Consider the following 19,459-nt stretch of genomic DNA (forward strand, 5'->3'; position numbering starts at 1 on the left):
CTCAACAACACAATAGCTTTATATACAAGCACCTTGGTATTCCTACGGATGTTCTGATCCTCAAACACTCTCTGCTTCATTCGGAAGAATGCTGCACTCGCAGAGCTCAAGCAGTGTTGTATTTCAGTGTCAATGTTGACTTTTGTAAAGAGGTGGCTGCCAAGGTAGCGGAAATGGTCAACATTTTCTAACATTACACCAATAAGCTGTATCCCTGGCATTGGTTCTGTGGTTTTCCGGCACTTTGGTTTTCTCGATGTTCAATGAGAGGCCGAGCTTCTCGTATGCTTCTGCAAAGGCATTTAAAGTAGCTTGTAGGTCTTCTTCTGCATGCGCATAGACTATGTTATCATCAGCATACAGACATGGGCAAACTTCGGCCCTCCGGGGGTTTTGGACTTCAACTCATAGAATCATGGAATAGTAGAGTTGGAACAGACCTCATGGGCCATCCAGTCCAACCCCCTGCTAAGAAGCAGGAAATCGCATTCAAAGCACCCCCGACAGATGGCCATCCAGCCTCTGCTTAAAAGCCTCCAAAGGAGCCTCCACCACAGTCCGGGGGAGAGAGTTCCACTGCCGAACAGCCCTCACTGTGAGGAAGTTCTTCCTAATGTTCAGGTGGAATCTCCTTTCCTGTAGTTTGAAGCCATTGTTCCGAACTACAACTAACAGCTGACCGGCTGTTAGGAATTGTGGGAGTTGAAGTCCAAAACCTCTGGAGGGCTGAAGTTTGCCTGCCTGCACGACTGCCATGATTCTGTAAAACTGAGCCATGGCAATGCAACAGGTGCCTAAATGCATAACTAATCCTACAATGGATTCCTGTGAGTCTTTCCGGGCGGTATGGCCATGTTCCAAAAGTTTCCCTCCTGACGTTTCTCCCACATCTTTGGCAGGCATCCTCAGAGGTTGTGAGGTTTGTTGGAAACTAGGCAAGTGGGGTTGATATATCTGTGGAATGTCCAGGGTGGGAGAAAGAACTCTTGTCTGTTTGAGGTAAGTGCGAATGTTGCAATTGATCACCTTGCTTAGCATTGAATAGCCTTTCCGCTTCGAAGCCTGACTGCTTCCTGCCAGGGGGAATCCTTCGTTGGGAGGTGATTAGCTGGCCCTGATTGTTTCTTCTCCCAGTGATTCCAGCCATGAAAGGCTTCGACCATACATTAATCCTACAATGCCAGTGCAGAAAGAAAGAAGGAGGAGACCCCCCCCCCCTTCCCCGAACTACAACACAGGCGGCGCCTTTTCTTCTCCTTCCAGGAAGCGAGGCGGGCGGCAAGCTCCTCCTCCGGGGCAGCCAGAGCGCAGGCGCGAGCGCGGGAACCGGGAGCTGGGCTTGAATTGGGACCGAACTCCTCTTCCTTCTGGTGCTGCTGAGCGCGCCGCGCGCTCCCCGCTTTTCCCAGGTAAAGAGCGCGCGAGGGCGAGCTGGGGGGTGGGCAAGAGGAAAGGGGGCCTTGCTCTGGCGGCGGGAAAGAAGGCAGCCTCACCCTATGTGTCATAAAAGGGGGTTTCCTCCCCCACCTTACCCCACCCCCAATCCTTCTCTTTCGCCCAGTAGAGTCAAAGCGATGTGTGTGTGTGTGTGTCCCCTCCCCTTGTCCTCTCTCTTTGGGAAAGGGCGAATCTGCCTCCCCTCTCGTTCTGCACAAAAGGTGAAAGAGCAAAGGTTCATCTACATTGTAGAATTAAGACACTTTGACATCACTTTAACGGCTGCTTCTCAGTGCTATGGAACTCTGGGAGTTGTAGTTTGGGGAGGCACCAGCACTCTTTTTGACAGAAGGCTGGTGACTCCATAGCAGGCATGGGCAAACTTGGGCCTTCCTTCCAGGGGTTTTGGACTTCAACTCCCACCATTCCTAACAGCCTCAGGCCCCGCTAAGCGGCTGAGGGGGGAAAGGAAGGGGCCTGAGGCTGTTAGGAATGGTGGGAGTTGAAGTCCAAAACCCCTGGAAGAAAGGCCCAAGTTTGCCCATGCCTGCTCTGTAGCAATGAGCCAAGACAGTGACAGTAAAAGTGCTGTCAAGCATATTCGTTTCACACAAGGTACATACAGTCAGCCCTCCATATCCACAGATTCTGCATTCACCTTGATTTTGCCACTGTATATAAGGAGTACTGTCTTGCTGCATTATTGTACACAATGGGCCTTGAGCATCCATGGATTTTTGGCATCCACAAGGAAAATAGTGGAGACCAAGGGCACCTTTTTATATGCTGGAAGGGTTGCCTAACGTTTTTGAACACTGTAGCTCAGGTTTGCCTTAACATTTTCTTTTGTGTTGATCAGGGACTACCGGTATGTGGCTGTTTTAATTGCTGTTTTAAATCCTTTTTCAATTGTATTTATATGTATTGTTTTATGTTTAATGATTTAATGTTTAATGTATTGACAATCTGTTATGTTTATGTTTTGATGTGGTATCTAATTGTGCCAAGCTGTACGCTGCTCTGAGTCCCCCTTGGGGTGAGATAGGGCTGGCTTGAAATATGGTAAATAAATAGTATGTCCCTGAAGTTTCAGCAGCCTATCAATATTCCTCATTTTCTCTGTTGCCCTTAACAATGTATTGTTTGCATTGTGCAAAGGAACCCTTCCAGTTATGTTATAGTTAACTTCAGCTCTTTCAATCAGAGTAGTGTTGGACTGGGACTTGAGAGATCCAAGTTTCAGTTCCCATTGAGACATGTCACACACTGGATGGATGACTTTGGGCAAGCTGCACTCGGTGCATCTACACTGTAATTAATGCAGTTTCACACTGCTATTAACAGTCATGGCTGAGTGCTATGAGATCATGGAAATTGCAGTTTTACAGGGCTTTCTCTGCCTAAATGTCTTGGGTCACCAAACTACAACTACAAGGATTCCATAAGCATTAAGGCATGGCAGTTAAAGTGGTGTCAAACTGCATTAATTCCACAATGTAGCACTATAGAATGAATGCAGTTTCTTTCTCTCAGCAAGACCTATCTCACATTATTACTATGGGAATCGTGGAGGCTAATAAAAGAAAATGATCCTCTAGCAAAGAGGTGAAACTCATTTTCATCAGGGCATTGAATCAATGTACAGAAAATATGTGGAGACAGAGAGCCAACTGTAATTTTTAATAATAATAATAATAATAATAATAATACTTTGTTTACATTCCCCCTATCTCCCCGAAGGGACTCGGTGGATTCCAAACACAAAAAGACAAACATTCAATGCCTGAATACAACAACCAATACACACATAATAGCAAAAAAATAATAACCCAACATATAAACAAATTATAACTTAACATCTAAAATAAAAATAAGACATAATCTATCAAATAAATTATATCAAAATAAAACAAAAGATCAAACAGAAGCATCAATCTCCCACAGCCGACAGAATTCATTGGGGGGTGTATAAGTTTATTATTAACATAGTAGTTTTTACCCAATAGAGAGAGGTCCCTCCGGTTGAGAAGGGCGGGGTAAAAATGATGTAAATAATAAATAAATAATAATCCCTAGATGTTACTGAAAACAACTCCCATCACTTTTGATTATCCACAATATGGACTTGGGATAACGGGAATTGCAACCTAACAGCTCTGGGGTTGGGGAAAGGTTAAAGGACATTTTAAAGTTAGGCATCATATTCACAAGCCTTGTATCTAAATTCAGAGCCCACTATCCTGGCAGAACAGAACAAACCGCAGCCTTCCAGGTGTTATTGTATCACAACTCCCATCATCCCAGTCATGATATCTAATGATAAGGAAGACAGGAGTTGTAGTCCAGCAACTGGAGGGCCACATAAAATGACATGGCAGGTCTTGAGTTTGACACATATGCTCAAGAAAATGCTTTAGTAAGTTCGGTTGTTTTTGTTTACTTAGGCAAGGCTTACTGGATCTGGTTGTTCCACATCATACACACATATTATTTTTGGGAGGTATTTGATTAAACATGTTGGACTGCACTTTTTTTCCCTTTAGAACTGAATTATCTTCATTCTGTCCTTGTGTTTCTGCCTTTGGTCCCTATTTTTAAAATTATTAATGAAGTAATTTCAATGAATACACCTCTTTCTCTAACTGTGACATATGTGTAATGGAAAGGGTTTAGGAATGATAGAGTGAAAAACAACCTATGCTATAAAATCTATATTTGATTTATAAAGGATGAAAGTAATCACTTGTGAAATTGCATGGCACAATAAAGAGCCGGTGTACAGTTTAGACTTCCAACATGGAACGGATGGAAAAATCAATAGACTGGCCTCCGCTGGAGTGGATACTACTGTTCGTGTGAGTTTTTCTTTGCATTACTATACTATTGATATTCTAAAGTTCATTGCTTTATGTTCATTATTGTGATAACACAGCACAACCATTTTTTCTTGGTATCTTGGTTTTTAGGCCTGTTTCTGGGATTATTTGGGATGCTGACTTAGAAAATTGCACTGGATAGACTGTATCAGCTCTAGTTTCTTAGATATAATTACTGTATTGTAATTTTCTATGGGTGAGCAGATGGTGACTGGTAGATGGCATATGTTCTATATCTTAAAAACTAGAGCTGATAGGCACAAACTGGTGCCATTTCTGAAATCAGGAGGTCAAATATATCCAGAAACAGGGCTAACATTTGAAGCACCAAAATGTGTGTTGGCCAGTGTAATCATTAGCACAGTTATGGATATGGTTTCATAAAATTCAGTTTTATGAAAATTTGAGGTTGTTCTATGTACCTTCGATAACTGCTGTATTTTATAAATAGATATGGAAGGTAGAAAAAGGACCAGATGGGAAAGCAATTGTGGAATTCTTATCCAATTTAGCCCGCCATACCAAAGCTGTGAATGTTGTGCGTTTTGCTCCCAGCGGCGAGATTCTAGCATCTGGCGGAGATGGTAAGTGTGCATTTAAATCAGCATACAAGTCAATAGATTGTAGATTAATTTAGTGAGAAGAACTTAACATACTACAGTATATATATTTTCAGCCATTCACATTTATATATTGCAGGCAGTGTATAAAAACCAAAATTACCAAGCAAGAACTTTAAAAGGTTACTATTCACAGAGGAGTGGCAGTAGATACTATTCACCATAGACATTTATTTATTTTCTTTATTTATATTCTGCCCTTCTCACCCCGAAGGGGACTCGGGGCAGCTTACAGCAAGGGCACAATTCAATGCCCAGAACACATATCAACATAAACAACATATACTTTAAAATTACATCATTAAAACATGTCAGTAAAAACAATTGTTTAAAATCACACAATCACATTAAGAATATTTTAAAATTATTACAGTAGAGTCTCACTTATCCAACATAAACAGACTGGCAGAATGTTGGATAAGCGAAAATGTTGGATAATAAGGAGGGATTCAGGAAAAGCCTATTAAACATCAAATTACATTATGATTTTACAAATTAAGCACCAAAACATCATGTTTTACAACAAATTGACAGAAAAAGCAGTTCAATACAGGGTAATGTTACGTACTAATTACTGTATTTACAAATTTAGCACCAAAACTTCACAATGTATTGAAAAATTGACAACAAAAACACCGGCTACTAAAAGGCGAACTGCATTGGATAATATAGAATGTTGGATAAGTGAAGGTTGGATAAGTGAGACTCTATTATTATCATCATATTATGTTTTATATCCTGCTTCTTCTCTCCCAAAGAAGAGTAAAAATGTCTAAGACTAAAAGTAATATAATGTAATATGTAAATGAAAACCCAAAACATACCAACATTAACATATAATTAAATATAAGACTTAAAACCAATAAAATAATAATTTTAAACCTCGTCAAAGCTGTCTTGGTAGTTGAAAAAAAAGGGTTGTGCTTTTGTTTTGTTTTGTTTTGTTTTGTTTTGTTTGTGTGCTAATAAATTTCTTAAGCATTTGGGCATTTTAATTCAGTTGTCCATAGCATTGAATGCATGTGATTTTTGTGTTGTGCAGTCCAGTTCTCTCCCTGTGTATTAGTAAACGACATTGAGCAGTGGAGTGTATTCTCAAGTGACGTGAATAGATTTTAGGCCAGCTCCCGTTTTTAGAATTAATTGATACAACAAACTCTGATTATTGAGAGTCAGCATGTTTTTTTTTTTCGTGTCAGGAGCGACTTGAAAAACTGCAAGTCATTTCTGGTGTGAGAGAATTGGCTGTCTGCAAGGATGTTGCCCAGGGGATGCCCGGATGTTTTTACTATCCTTGTGGGAGGCTTCTCTCATATCCCTGCATGGAGCTGAAGCTGATAGAGGGAGCTCATCCGCGCTCTCACGGGGTTGGATTCAAACTGGCAATCTTCAGGTCAACAACCCACCTTCAAATCATCAGTCCTGCCAGCACAAGAGTTTAATCCACTGCACCACCAGAGGCATGGTGTAGTCGTGGTTTGAGTGTTGGACTATGACCAGAGACCAGGGTTTGAACCTGGTGACCCTAAGGCAGGCATGACCCTACCAGCTGTTAAGAATTGTGAGAGTTGAAGTCCAAAACAGCTGAAGGGCTGAAGTTTGCCCATGCCTGCTTTAGAGTCACCATGATTTGAAGGCACACAGCAAGGAAGATCATGAAAATGAATATGTGCATTCCAACAGTATCACAAAAGTATTGTCTTTGAAACTAATTTTATAGATGCTGCAATTTTGTTGTGGAAACTGAATGATAACAAAGAATTAGAACCAAATGCCTTTCAGGATGATGATGACAGCAATCAGCTGAATAAAGAAAACTGGACTGTCATTAAAACCCTCAGGTAAATCTTTTTAGGTTTTGTTTAAATTTCTCTGCATATTCCATTAAATGCCATGAGTAAGTACTTGATAAGATCGTTTAGCTTATTTTAACTGTAAACTGGTATTTAATTAAGTAGACATATCTGGTTAAACAACAAGACTTTTTAAACACTTAAGAACCAAAACCAACAGCAAAACATTCGCGTTCTAAGACATCACTTTTCTGTGCAGAAAGACAACTGATTCTCTGTGTGTAGTTCTCCAAGCCATTCAGAATGAATGATAGTGATGGCATTTTTAGAATCTTTAAAAAACTGAATAGAAATAAAAGAAGACAAAGAAAAATTACAGAGGCTATAAATATGACCTAAATAAAAACATAAATATAAGCTTATATGTCCAAAAATACTTTTTCTTGAAACGAGTATCTGTAAAATGTATGCTGATATGTAATTAAATCACTGTTGAAGGATAAATCTTTAATATTTCTGTTTCCAACATTGGATTATTTGTCTTTTAGCAACAGTAAAAGCACACAGGATCAAGCTACATTGATTCTCAGTTATGGTCAAGTCACAAGGATATAAGTTTAAAGTACATGTGAATCTGCAGGGATATACTGTATTTCATCAATTTTATAAACATTTCAGTTTCACCTACTTGCTAGATAATTCTCTGTCATCAAGAAATGTGTGAATCCATGAATGAAATTGTTGAATGAATACATTCCGAAGTGTCTTGCTCTTCTTCATTCCTCTCTCCTCTGGATTTTAGGGGTCACTTAGAAGATGTATATGATATTTGCTGGACTCCTGATGGAAATTACATGGCATCTGCATCAGTGGACAACACAGCTATAATGTGGGATGTCAATAAAGGTAATTGCCTTTTCGCATCTGTCCTTCCTTATAACAATTGGTTTTCCCAGCTGTCAGTTAATGTTGCACAGGCATTTGCATTTAATATCACTGAAACAAACAAATATTTATATAGGTTTTGAATAGTTGAGGGCAGGGGGTTAAGTTGTAAGATGTCATGGAGAAATGTTAAACTGTTTTGCTGAAGTGAATTTAAATTCCTTTTCTCTGTCTGCACAGTAATATTGTCCTCAATAGTGTGGACAGAACACAAAAAATGTGAGAAAAAGTAACATTGTGTGCATCTACACTGTAGGATGAATGCAGTTTAACAATTGATACCACTTTGGCTCAATGCTGTGAAATGAGAGCTGAGGTTTTTCAAGATTGTTAGCTTTCTCTGCAAAAGACTGCTGGTGCTCACCAAACTATATCTCCCATGATTCCAGAGCATTTGCCCAAGTGAGGTCAAACTGCATTAATTCTGCAATGTAGATGGTACTCTTCATTAGTTTCTGAAAGTCAGTTGCATCTGTTCTACAAACAAATTGATAATTGAAGCCTTTTGTCTTAAGTTTGTACAGAAGTAAATAACTCCCCTCGAGGAGATAGGGCGAGATACAAATAAAGTCTTATTATATTATTATTAACACTATGTAACATGACTTTTGTTCCTGTTATGTCATTTCCTAATTGGTTCGATCATAAAAACATGGAAAAAGTTTATTAAACTGCAAAACCTTTTTTTTGCGGTACATCCTGCAGCACATTTTGCTATAATTTTTCAACTAATATCTCATGGAGTCTCAATCAATTTATCATACTCTAGTTTGTGGCAGCCACAAAAATGAAGTTTCTGTAGTATAACAAATATTTTCGAAGTAAGTACTGTACATTTTCAAACCAGGAAGAGACTTTTTTTTCAAATTTTCTTACATAGTGTAATTGGTAAGATTGGTTTTTTAAAAAAAAAATTACATAAATGCACAGTTTATGATAAAAAATAAAGTAAATCATGTCACCTCACCTTTCTTTTAGAACTTGTTCTTCGAAATACTGGTTTTATTGTCTAGGGTCTCTTTCACACAGCTGTATAAAATCCACATTGAAATGGATTACAGTAGAGTCTCGCTTATCCAACGTAAACGGGCCAGCAGAACGTTGGATAAGCGAATATGTTGGATAATAAGGAGGGGTTAAGGAAAAGCCTATTAAACATTAAATTGGGTTATGATTTTACAAATTAAGCACCAAAACATCATGTTAGACAACAAATTCAACAGAAAAAGTAGTTCAATACGCAGTAATGCTATGTAGTAATTACTGTATTTACGAATTTACCACCAAAATATCATGATATATTGAAAACATTGACTACAAAAATGGGTTGGATAATCCAGAACGTTGGATAAGCGAGTGTTGGATAAGTGAGACTCTACTGTACATGGCAGTATGGACTCAGATAATCCAGTTCAAAGCAGATGTTGTGGATTATTTGCCTTGATATTCTGGGTTATTTGGCTGTGTGGAAGGGCCCTTGGAAATACATATCTTCACTCTGATTTTATTTTATCTGTATGAGAATGAATACTCCCCAAAGCTCATTAGTGACTTCTTTGGGTAAATTAATGATTGGTTTGAGCAAATTGATGTGTTTCATTATCTGCTTGAGTTTTTTTTTTAAATAAAAAATGGTCTGTTTATTTTAAGCTTGTAAAAATGAACGAGAAAGAGATTGTGAAGTACTGGTTACAATGAAAAAGTTTTGACTTTGTTGGCCTTCTGAGAAGCAATCTGCTGTTTTTATTTCTAGGTCAAAAGGTTTCCATTTTTAATGAGCACAAAAGTTATGTGCAAGGAGTAACATGGGACCCTGTGGGGCAGTATATTGCAACTCTTAGTTGCGATAGGTGAGTTACTGCGCCTTCAAAAGGGAGACAATTCTTTGAAATAATTAGCTTTTGTATTATTTTCTATACTGTTTAGGAATTTATTTCCTCCAAAAATGCAAGATATTGAGGTGTTTTATAGTGCAATTGATGAGTTCAGTGGGAATAATTCCTGGGTACAGGATTACTCCCATAAGCACCTATTTCTTTTAAATGCTGTTGCATAGCAGTTCTTCCAGGAAAAATGCTATGAATAATGCACACTGCTATTTTGCTTTCTTACTGCTATATTATAATTTTTAATATATTGCCACAATATTTCTCAAATAAGATCTAACTTTTTTTAAAAGTTTAAATAAGTAGAGAAAGTGTGACATTCGTTGTAATTAACTTTTCCTTTTTGTAGGGTGCTCAGAGTATATAACACACAGAGCAAACGGGTAGCATTTAATGTTACCAAAATGCCATCAGGTGGAGGAACTGAAGGAGAGGTAAGAAATGTTCTTGTTTCTAAATAAAATGTCTGTTGTGGGAACATTTTGGTGCAGGAAAGGGATTTGATCTCTCTGGTTTCATTTCTGGAATCATTATCAAAATATGCTTGCTCTGGTCAGTGGAAATATAGATTGTGGAGCAGAGGTGAGGAATCATTGGCCATCCAGATGTTTTGGAATACGTCTCTCATAAGCTGGCTAGGGCTTCTCAAAATAAAAGCTGCTATGATTTTCAGTAACTTGGGCAGCAGTGTTGAGGCAGTAGCATCCATTTTGTGAACTCAGAGGTGATCTGGACATATTTCTAATGAGTAAATGTATAATTTTCTCTCTTTTCTTTCATCGATGTTGCTTTGCCAGTATTATATTGCACTTTATTGACTATTTAGCTGTGGAACTACCTCTCCCCATTTTGAAAAATTCTGCACTTTGGCCCAGATCCGTGTATTAGTCTCCTGTTTTTAACATTTTATTCTGTATGTTGATTTTTATGACTGTTTTATTGATGCTGATGTTTTATTGTTGGGATATCTGTTTTATTGTCTTGTTGTTGTTGTTACAATGTTGTGTTGGGCAAGGCCCCATGTAAGCCGCCTCGAGTCCCTTCGGGGAGATGGGGCGGGGTATAAGAATAAAGTTATTCTTATTATTATTAATTCATAATTCCAGCTCATCTAGAGCAATGGTTCTCAACCTGTGGGTCCCCAGGTGATTTGGCCTACAACTCCCAGAAATCCCAGCCAGTTTACCAGCTGTTAGGATTTCTCTGAGTTGAAGGCCAAAACATCTGGGGACCTACAGGTTGAGAATCACTGATCTGGAGGATTTCTGCTCATTTGCATTTGCTTCACATAAAACCTAAGAAAATCCTGGTATCATCCGGGTGCCTCGAGCTTTACATGTATATGCATGATCATATGTGCATGCACCCATGTAAACATTTTGCATTTATGTGCACACATGCAGTACAGGCAGTCCCCAAGTTATTAACCAAATAGGTTTGGTAGATTTCTTCTTAAGTTGAATTTGTATGTAAGTCGGGACAGCAACATTTTTAAGTGTAACTCTCGCCAATATATCTCTTTGGATAGCCTAGGGAAGGGTTAACACCCCATGCTGTTTGTTCTGCTGTCTGTGTCCCTATTCAGAAGATTTCACCCCACTTTCTATCCCTGTGATAATTGGATTTTGGCAAATTTAGCTTTTTGTGGAAATGAGGATTGGTTATAAAGCTTCAGTTGAGGCACCTTTTCCCCATGATAACTTCCAGGTATGAATTTCCCTTCCTAGGGGTAGATTTTTCTCACTTCCTGTTGTCTCACCCCCCCTTCTTAGCTATGAGTTGTATGAAAGTTGAATGTTTGTAACTTGGGGATTGCCTGTATTCCTCCGCTCACAGACTCTTCCCAAATTGCACAACACTGGAATAAATGAATGCCTATAGAAAATTATCTGGCCTTTTAAATAAAAACCCCCACAAATGTTAATGGTAAAAAGTGAATGTTTATATTGTTGCCAAATTATTTAGGTGAAAAGTTATAGAATGTTCCATGATGACAGCATGAAATCATTTTTCCGGAGACTGACTTTTACGCCTGATGGTTCCCTGCTCCTTGTTCCTGGTATGTGTAGAAATATTATTTATTTTTTTATTTATTACATGCATTTATACCCCGCCCTTCTCCCCGAAACAATATTAGTTGTTTAATACAGTGTGGAATGGTATAAGATGTTCATATCTGTATTAGTATGTGTTTTAAAATGGGCTACTACCCTTTCTACACTCTTTATATGTTGTTGTATACATATTAAAATTGTAGAACCATTTACAACCAACTAAGTAATTCTTCCTTCATAACACTGAATAAAAAGCCTTAATATTAATCACAAAACACATGAATAAAATATCTTTTTAAAAGAAGTTGAAGTTGTACATCCTTGGTAATCCAGATGATTTATTCATGTGTCATGACATTTTATTAATTTTAGTTACACAGTTGTTATATAAAATGAAATACCCTGAAATGATTAAATCTAATGTCCTCCTTCAACTCTTTCCAGTGCACAGGGTTAGTAGTACCTCTTTTTTTTTTGGGGGGGGGGGGGGTAACGTGCTGCTCAACTACTACTTGACTTTATCATCTCCATTTGTCATGTGCTGGAACAGATGCCATTTCTTTTAAGAACAGATATGGTCTAAAATTTTACGCATTAGTTTTTTCTCTTCTTCAGTGGCCTGGGTTTAGTTGTTATGTCTCATATATTTGACTCTAATGTTGTACAAAAAACTTGGAATTCTTTTAGTGACTTCCTTCATATTAGAAATTCAGGATTTGCAATACGGAAAATTGTGTGAAATGTTCAGTATTTTCTAGGAAATCTGGCAGGATATTTCATTAATGTGTAGGAAAAATAAAAACATAGTAATACAGGTATACATTAAAACTTCTAGCATTGTCTAATATTGGGCCCCTTAATACATTCCGTAAAGGTAAAACTCTCACTGATTTGTTGGAAACTTGCAAATCACAGCCCAAGGAAACCAGAGGCTTTTAAGTATATATTAGACTTTGGGGAGCTTTTACTTCAGAAACAGAATAAAGAATTTTGTGCAGATCTCATATTTTGGCACTTTAACTTTCTCAGCAGGCTGTGTGGAATCAGGAGAAAATGTAACAAACACCACTTATGTTTTTTCCAGAACAAATCTAAAAAGGTATGGTCTTGTTATAGTTGTATTTGCTGAAAACTTTAAGGCTTAGTCCAAGTACTATTTTATTAAGTTTTCTGTTTCTTATTAGGCCTATAGCTCATCTCCCTTGCCCTGGGAAGGCAACCTTAGCCGTTCGTTGCTGCCCAGTCTACTTTGAACTGAGACCTGCAGTTAACAAAGGTATAGTAAATTTTTTGGAAAGTATATTGCGTTCAAAATATTGTTATTCCATTCTGTGTATTAGCCTTTTCATGATTTTTTGTGGTTCCACTGCATAAGTGCTATACCACAAATGCAATTTGATTACTTTCTAAGCCGCCCAGTTCTCTCTTTATGTGTCTTACAGTATTTCATTACAGGAAAGAAAACATCCTGCTTAGTGTACTGTTTAAACAGATTTTAAAATTGTTAGCTTATTTAGTTAATTTAAAAAATAGTTTGGCCTTTAAATACTATCTTAAGGATTTTTTTCCTGATCTGTAGCACCCCACATTGAAGACTGTTGACACTGTGTGCCTTCAAGTCATTTCCAACTTATGGCAACCTAAGCCAAACCTGTCACGGGATTTCCTTAGCAGTATTTATTCAAAGAAGGTTTGCTTTTGCCTTCCTCTGAAGCTGAGAGAGTGTGATTGGCCCAAGGTCATTCAGTGGGTTTCCATGACTGGGTGAGGATTCAAACCCTGGTTTTCAGAGTTGTAGTTCACCACTCAAACCTTTATATCACATTACACTTCATACAATGAACATTGAAACATAGCAGATAGACAAGATTGACATTTTGATGAAGAATCTCGTACAAACTGCATTAATTTGGATAAACTGAAGCAGATGTGTTCCTTCCTAGACATCATTGACTGTGGAATAAATTGTTCCATTTTTTTGTATTAGTCCAACATATTGATTTTGAAGTACTTTTTTAAAAAAAAATCTGGAACTTTCACACACAGTCACTCACTACATTATAATTAAACTTGACTGAGAATTATTTTTGTTAGCTGCCTTCAAGACAACTTTGACTTCTGGCATCCCTGTGAATGAATAGGTCACATTAAGGTTTGTGTACATGTGAATATCATAATTAGAATTTAATACTCTTACTTGTTTTCACATTATTATTATTTATACCCTGCTTTTTCTCTCCACAAAGGAGACTCAAAGCAGCTTATATGAAGAGTGTTTCAACACAATTTTAAATCCACAAGTATACAAACGTTAAAACAGAATTAAACAGCAATTGTATTAAAATTGACACTTAAAATCCATAAAATGGAGTAAAAACATGTTAAAAGCTAAAAACCACAGCTCCCCTTGACCTGATCTTTAAAACCTTCTTCTTTTAAAGCCTGCCACCAGAATGTCAGCAGGGTGGGGGCCATTCTGGCTTCCCTGGGAAGAAGGGAGTTCCAGAGTTGAGGGGCAGCCACCAAGAAGGCCCTTTCTCTTGTTCCCACCAACCAAGCTTGCGATGGAGATGGGACTAAGAGAAGGGCCTCTCCTGAAGACCTCAGGGTCCAGGCAGCCTTATATATGTATAAAAGCTGAGAAGTTCTCTAACTTGAGAACTGTTGCAGCAGATCCACTGACTGCCAGTTGTTTCTGGGTGCAATTCAAAGTTACATCTGTATAAGGAGGTATGGTCAGCCAAATAGCCTGGAACTCAGCTGTATAGAGCTTTAAAAGTAATAACCAGCACTTTGAATTGTACCCAGAAACAAACTTGCAACCAGTGGAGCTGTTGCAATGGTTCTTAAGTCAGTGAGACTCTCCACTTTAATTGTTAGTAGCATTCAGAAGAGGGCCTTCCGTCTTTAACCATATTTGGAATTACAGGAGAGAGACAATAGAAAAATACAAAATCCGTATTTCATATTTTAACTCTTGTATGTGTGTGTCTTAATAGTATTTTATCTGTTTTATCTATTGTACAGTATGTGTTTTAAAAGTATTTTACCTCTTGTTTTAATGATGTTGTACTTTGCCTTAAGTTGCAGGAAAGTGTGGGTAAAACATTTATTATTATTATTATTATTATTATTATTATTATTATTATTATTATTATTGACACAAAGATACAGTATGACACAGCAAACAAGATATATATGCTGGATTTCGTATCACAAAATCACAAGTCGAATACTTCCCAAGCGTTTAGGACTGTTTGATGTATTTTCGGATGTTGCGTGCAGATCCTAGTAAGATGGCCTTTTGCAGTTGACAGATCGTAATTTTGTCACCGCACAATTATTATTGCTGTTGTTGTTGTTATTGTTATTATTAGAAATAAGAAATGTTCTTGATATTAAAACTCTTTCTGGTTTCAGAGGAATCTTCCCAGAAGACTGGCCTAATAACACTTCCCTATCGGTTGGTTTTTGCTGTTGCTTCAGAAGATTCAGTGCTTTTCTATGATACACAGCAATCCTTTCCTTTTGGTTATGTATCTAACATACATTACCACACTCTCAGCGACATTTCATGGTAGGTAGTTCACAACCTCTAATAGCTCAAAACAGCAGTCTGCACTATTTGCTGTAATGGCAAAAATACATAGGGAAAATCCTTCTGACAATCTTAGCTTAGCATTTTCAGCATTGTCAAGTATGTTGTAAAGCACCCAGAGGAGCAACAAATGTGGAATCGCATTTTAAGACTTGAATATTAATTTTATACTGATGAGACAAAATGTATATGTATACTGTAAAATCAAAATCAAATTTGTACTCTACACTAAACTTTTTCTGCAGTTCAGATCCATGATGAACTTGGGTTTAAATTTTGTAAGCCCTTTGGTTTGCATACTTTTGAACACCAGTATTTTAAAAAGTCTAATTTTGCTCTAAAAACACCTATATTTAGCAGGTGTATGTAACCGATTGAACTTGAACAATAGAAAACTGCTTTCTATACAGATTTTTGTGTTTGGGAAATTCCCCCTGTTTCTGTTCACTTAGCAACATATTTATGGTATGTGTACAAGTTGTAAGGATTTTATAATTATCTACAAATCCAGGATATTTCATAGTTACAGATTATCATATACAAGATCAGGTGACTTTGTTTTATACCTTTATTCCCATCATATTGGAGCGATTCCAGTGCATTTAGAAAGTATGTTGGAAGTAGTGTAATGCTAAATCGAAGCCACTCTTTTTTTAGAAGCAAGGGTCAATTGGGCTCAGTGACTTTTAATGAATATGTCATTTGCATTTTTTAAAAAAATACTGGGGAGTAACTGTAGGTATTAAATTGTTGTTTTTTATTTCCATAAATGAACATCAGGTCCAATGATGGCTCTTTCCTTGCTATTTCGTCTACGGATGGCTACTGTTCCTTTGTGACTTTTGAAGAGGATGAACTTGGAATACCCCTGAAAGAAAAGCCACCTATCAGTGTCAGGACTCCTAGCACAGCAGAGAAGAAAGTGAAAAGGGGCCAGTCTCCCAGTGTTGTCTCCCCACCAGCCAAAGCAGTGGACAGTTCTCCTCCTAGTAGGGCTGTGGACTCAGCTGTGCAATGCAAAACCTCAGTGAACAACAGTGACGTACCCTCAACACCAATTGTAGTAAGAAATGTCCCAGTGTCTTCTCCAGAAAAGAAGAAACCCACATATCCATCAAGCCACAGTTCAAAACCAAATCAACCGAGAAGGGTTACACTTAATCCCTTACAAGCTTGGAGTAAAACACCACGGTAAGCATAATGCTACAATTGCCATAGAGCAAGTGAACATTGTTTTGTGCTAGACTGATAGGATTGAGCACCAACCTGAAACCAAAGGGAAGAAGGGCATAAATGAGGAAGCAAAGGAGAAATAGCAAGAGACATGACATTGAAGAAAATGGGAAATGGAGAATCTAGAAATCTAGGCATGTTTGTGGAAGAGATATGGTTTTAGAATTATTTGAATTTTATTTTATTTTATTCTTGTTTAGGAGAGTTGCCTTGATTCCTCTAAAGGCAGATAGTCTGGACTCGGCGCCTTTGAATCCCGTACCTTCGGCTTCTTCTACAGAAACAGTTCAACATGGTAAAAAATTATTATTGGTAACATTAAGTTTCAGCTGCATCTTATTCTTAAGTATTTTTCCCACTAGAGCTTGTATTATAATGCTACCCATTCCTTTGATCTGGATTCCATTTTAGATTAGCTGTCTGTGATGAAAGCAGAATAAAAGTTTGTTTATTTTTTACAGTAGGTTGAAAAATCACTTAACTGGAATCCTGAAGTACCCCAAAAATGTGCCCACATGGGCAGCTGACATAGTGACATTTCTGATTATTCAATGTACACAGAATTTGTTTCACGCGCAAAATTATTACTTATTTTATTATTTATTTACCCTACTTATACCCCGTCTTTCTCTACCCCGAAGGGGACTCAAGATGGCTTACATACGGCAATTATTCAATGCCTTAAAACCACATACAAACATAAGCTAAAATAAATGGAATTAAAATTAACACATATTAAACATTAGAATTACATTTAATATTAAAATCACGCCATCCAGAAATCATAGTCTAAGGCCGTTCCGTAGTCATTGCACATATTCCAAATTTAATATTGCACTGTGCTATTCTCCGAAGGCATGATCCCAGAGCCAGGTTAGGAGGGAGGGGGAGGGGGCTGATCTAATGTCGCTGAGGAGGGAGTTCTTCAGGTTATGTGTATGAAGTATATATGAAATCTAAAGAAATTTTGTGTTTGGACTTGGGCCTTGTCTCCAAGATGTGACAGTATGGATGTTCCAAAATAATCTGAAATCCTAGCCACTTTTTTGTCCAGGCATTTCAGATAAGGGATATTCAACTTGTATTATTGTAAGAAAGTTTGAGGGAGCATGCAGTTGTTTTAGCTTATTCTGGTATTTTTTAAGATTCACAACATTTATTTGATTTTTTAAAATTTAATTTTCTTCCACATTCCAGAGAGACCCTCACCACCTGAAGACCCTTCGCAAAATCCACCAGCACCTAAGCGTTTCAGGACTGATGACATTCCCATCTTTGAATTATCTGAAAATGAAAATAAAGTATGAGCACTGAAATGCTGGAGGGTCATAGAAACTTTGCCTACTACATTTCACTTGCAAAATCCTTTGCCTGGAAGTTAATACATTTTTCAAAATGACATCTGAAACAGTTGTCGCTGCACAGAGCCATATCTGCACAGAACACTGCTGTGTGACAGGGAAGTAATTGTATTGGCCTTTGTCCTAAGATTCAAAGCAACATGCATTCAACTTGATACTCCATTGAGAATTTACAGAGTACATGTGTGTCTCTGTTCAAGAACTGTTTGACCGGGTTTCCATGTGGTCTGTAGCAGAGAAAAGCCTGCTTTTTAGAGGAATAGTACTTCACATGATTTAGTTAATTTTTGCAAAACCACAGAGTTTCATAAATTAATACATTATATATTGCAGAAATAAGGAAATCCAAGCCTCCCACCTATACACAAATCAAATGAAAAGGTACATGGATCAGGCAAATCTTGTTGGTGATTGAAGCAATTCAAATACTTACCTGGCTTAATTTCTCTACAGGTTCATTGTGTATGGTGTAAATACGAATTCTCGCACTTCCAACTTTGTGTAACGTATGCTTCAATTTTTAAAAATATGTTATGGTGTTAAAAATAGGGGAGCTTTTATCATTTACAAAAGTTTTATGTTAGTAAGAATAATGTGTTATACATGTAGTATATAGAATAAAAAGTTCAGTACATATACTGATATTATCTGTTTGTGTTTTCTCTGGTTTCAATCATTCAGCATTTTTAATTTTCTTATCTGAAACTGGAAAATTCAAAATGAAGCAAACGGGATAGAGAAATCATAGGGGACAATACATTGATTTGCACATAAGTATGTTCAGTTGCCAATGTTATAAAAACATATTAATTATATTCCTATGAATTCTGTTGAAGTCTAAAAGTAGTCCCTCATGCTAATGTTAAGTTACAAATAGTGTTCGCTAGTAGAAATTTCATTTTCTCTGGACAAATTATGAAACTACTGCTATGGTTGTTTGCAAAGGAAAGAATCGTGTTGCAACACTTCAAAGACAACAGCAAAGTCTGTGCATGTTTATGTGCATGTGTGTATGTATGTTTGTCAACTTATGGTGACCCCATACATTCCATAGGGCTTTCTTACACAAGGAATACTCTCAGGTGACTTTGCCAGCTCCTTCCTCTGAAATAAAGCCTACAGCACCTGATATAGGTTGGCAATCTCATTCAAGTACTCATTAGGGGTGATTCTGCTTAGGTTTCAGGATCAAATGTGATCTGTTGTCATTGGGATATTTGGGTCAATTTCATGTAGAAGTGAATTTTTCAAAATGACATCTGAAACAGTTGTTGCTGCACAGAGCCATATCTGCATAGAACACTGCGACTTGCTTCCACATAAATGTGGACATGGATGCAACCCAATATCTGCCTCCTTTGGACAGCAAATAACATGCAAGCTACTTGGAGCTGAATCTATGTGGCAGTCATAGTTCATGGGAAGCAGTAAACAATGGAGCAGAGATATTTTTTTCCATTTGACTTCATGCTCTAGAACAATCCAAAGAAAGCCACAATGCTTGATTGAGGCACTGTGAAAGGTCTATACAGCAGTCACTATGGGGATTCAATTTTCAGCCATCTCCTTGGGCTGATGTGCTATAGCACGGTATCTTCATATGCAACATTAGATGCATGAAATAAAATGATGTTACATATAGTGAATCAACTAAGT

General features: G+C 37.6%; 1 protein-coding gene across 1 annotated transcript; it reads left to right on the forward strand.

Annotated features, from left to right (window-relative positions):
• The first annotated feature begins 984 nt into the window (after positions 1 to 984).
• On the forward strand, positions 985 to 18,445 carry chaf1b (chromatin assembly factor 1 subunit B). The gene is made up of 15 exons (XM_062975086.1): positions 985 to 999; positions 1,264 to 1,409; positions 4,166 to 4,292; positions 4,765 to 4,897; positions 6,654 to 6,774; positions 7,529 to 7,632; positions 9,425 to 9,521; positions 9,907 to 9,991; positions 11,523 to 11,616; positions 12,641 to 12,710; positions 12,796 to 12,887; positions 15,032 to 15,188; positions 15,990 to 16,400; positions 16,643 to 16,737; positions 17,640 to 18,445. The coding sequence occupies exons 3-15, from the start codon at positions 4,167 to 4,169 to the stop codon at positions 17,747 to 17,749; spliced, it is 1,695 nt and encodes a 564-aa protein (XP_062831156.1). The 5' UTR covers positions 985 to 999; positions 1,264 to 1,409; position 4,166; the 3' UTR covers positions 17,750 to 18,445.
• The last annotated feature ends 1,014 nt before the right edge of the window (positions 18,446 to 19,459 follow it).

The sequence above is a fragment of the Anolis carolinensis genome, chromosome 3 (genome assembly GCF_035594765.1).
Source record: "Anolis carolinensis isolate JA03-04 chromosome 3, rAnoCar3.1.pri, whole genome shotgun sequence".
Lineage (NCBI taxonomy): Eukaryota > Metazoa > Chordata > Lepidosauria > Squamata > Dactyloidae > Anolis > Anolis carolinensis.

What these genes read in the sequence shown, in the direction of transcription:
- chaf1b (XM_062975086.1), top strand. Translation starts at nt 4,167, where the DNA reads ATGAAAGTAATCACTTGTGAAATTGCATGGCACAATAAAGAGCCGGTG. An exon ending in GTGGAGGAACTGAAGGAGAG is followed by an intron (nt 9,992 to 11,522) that starts GTAAGAAATGTT and finishes CAAATTATTTAG; the next exon opens with GTGAAAAGTTATAGAATGTT. An exon ending in TCCAGAACAAATCTAAAAAG is followed by an intron (nt 12,711 to 12,795) that starts GTATGGTCTTGT and finishes GTTTCTTATTAG; the next exon opens with GCCTATAGCTCATCTCCCTT.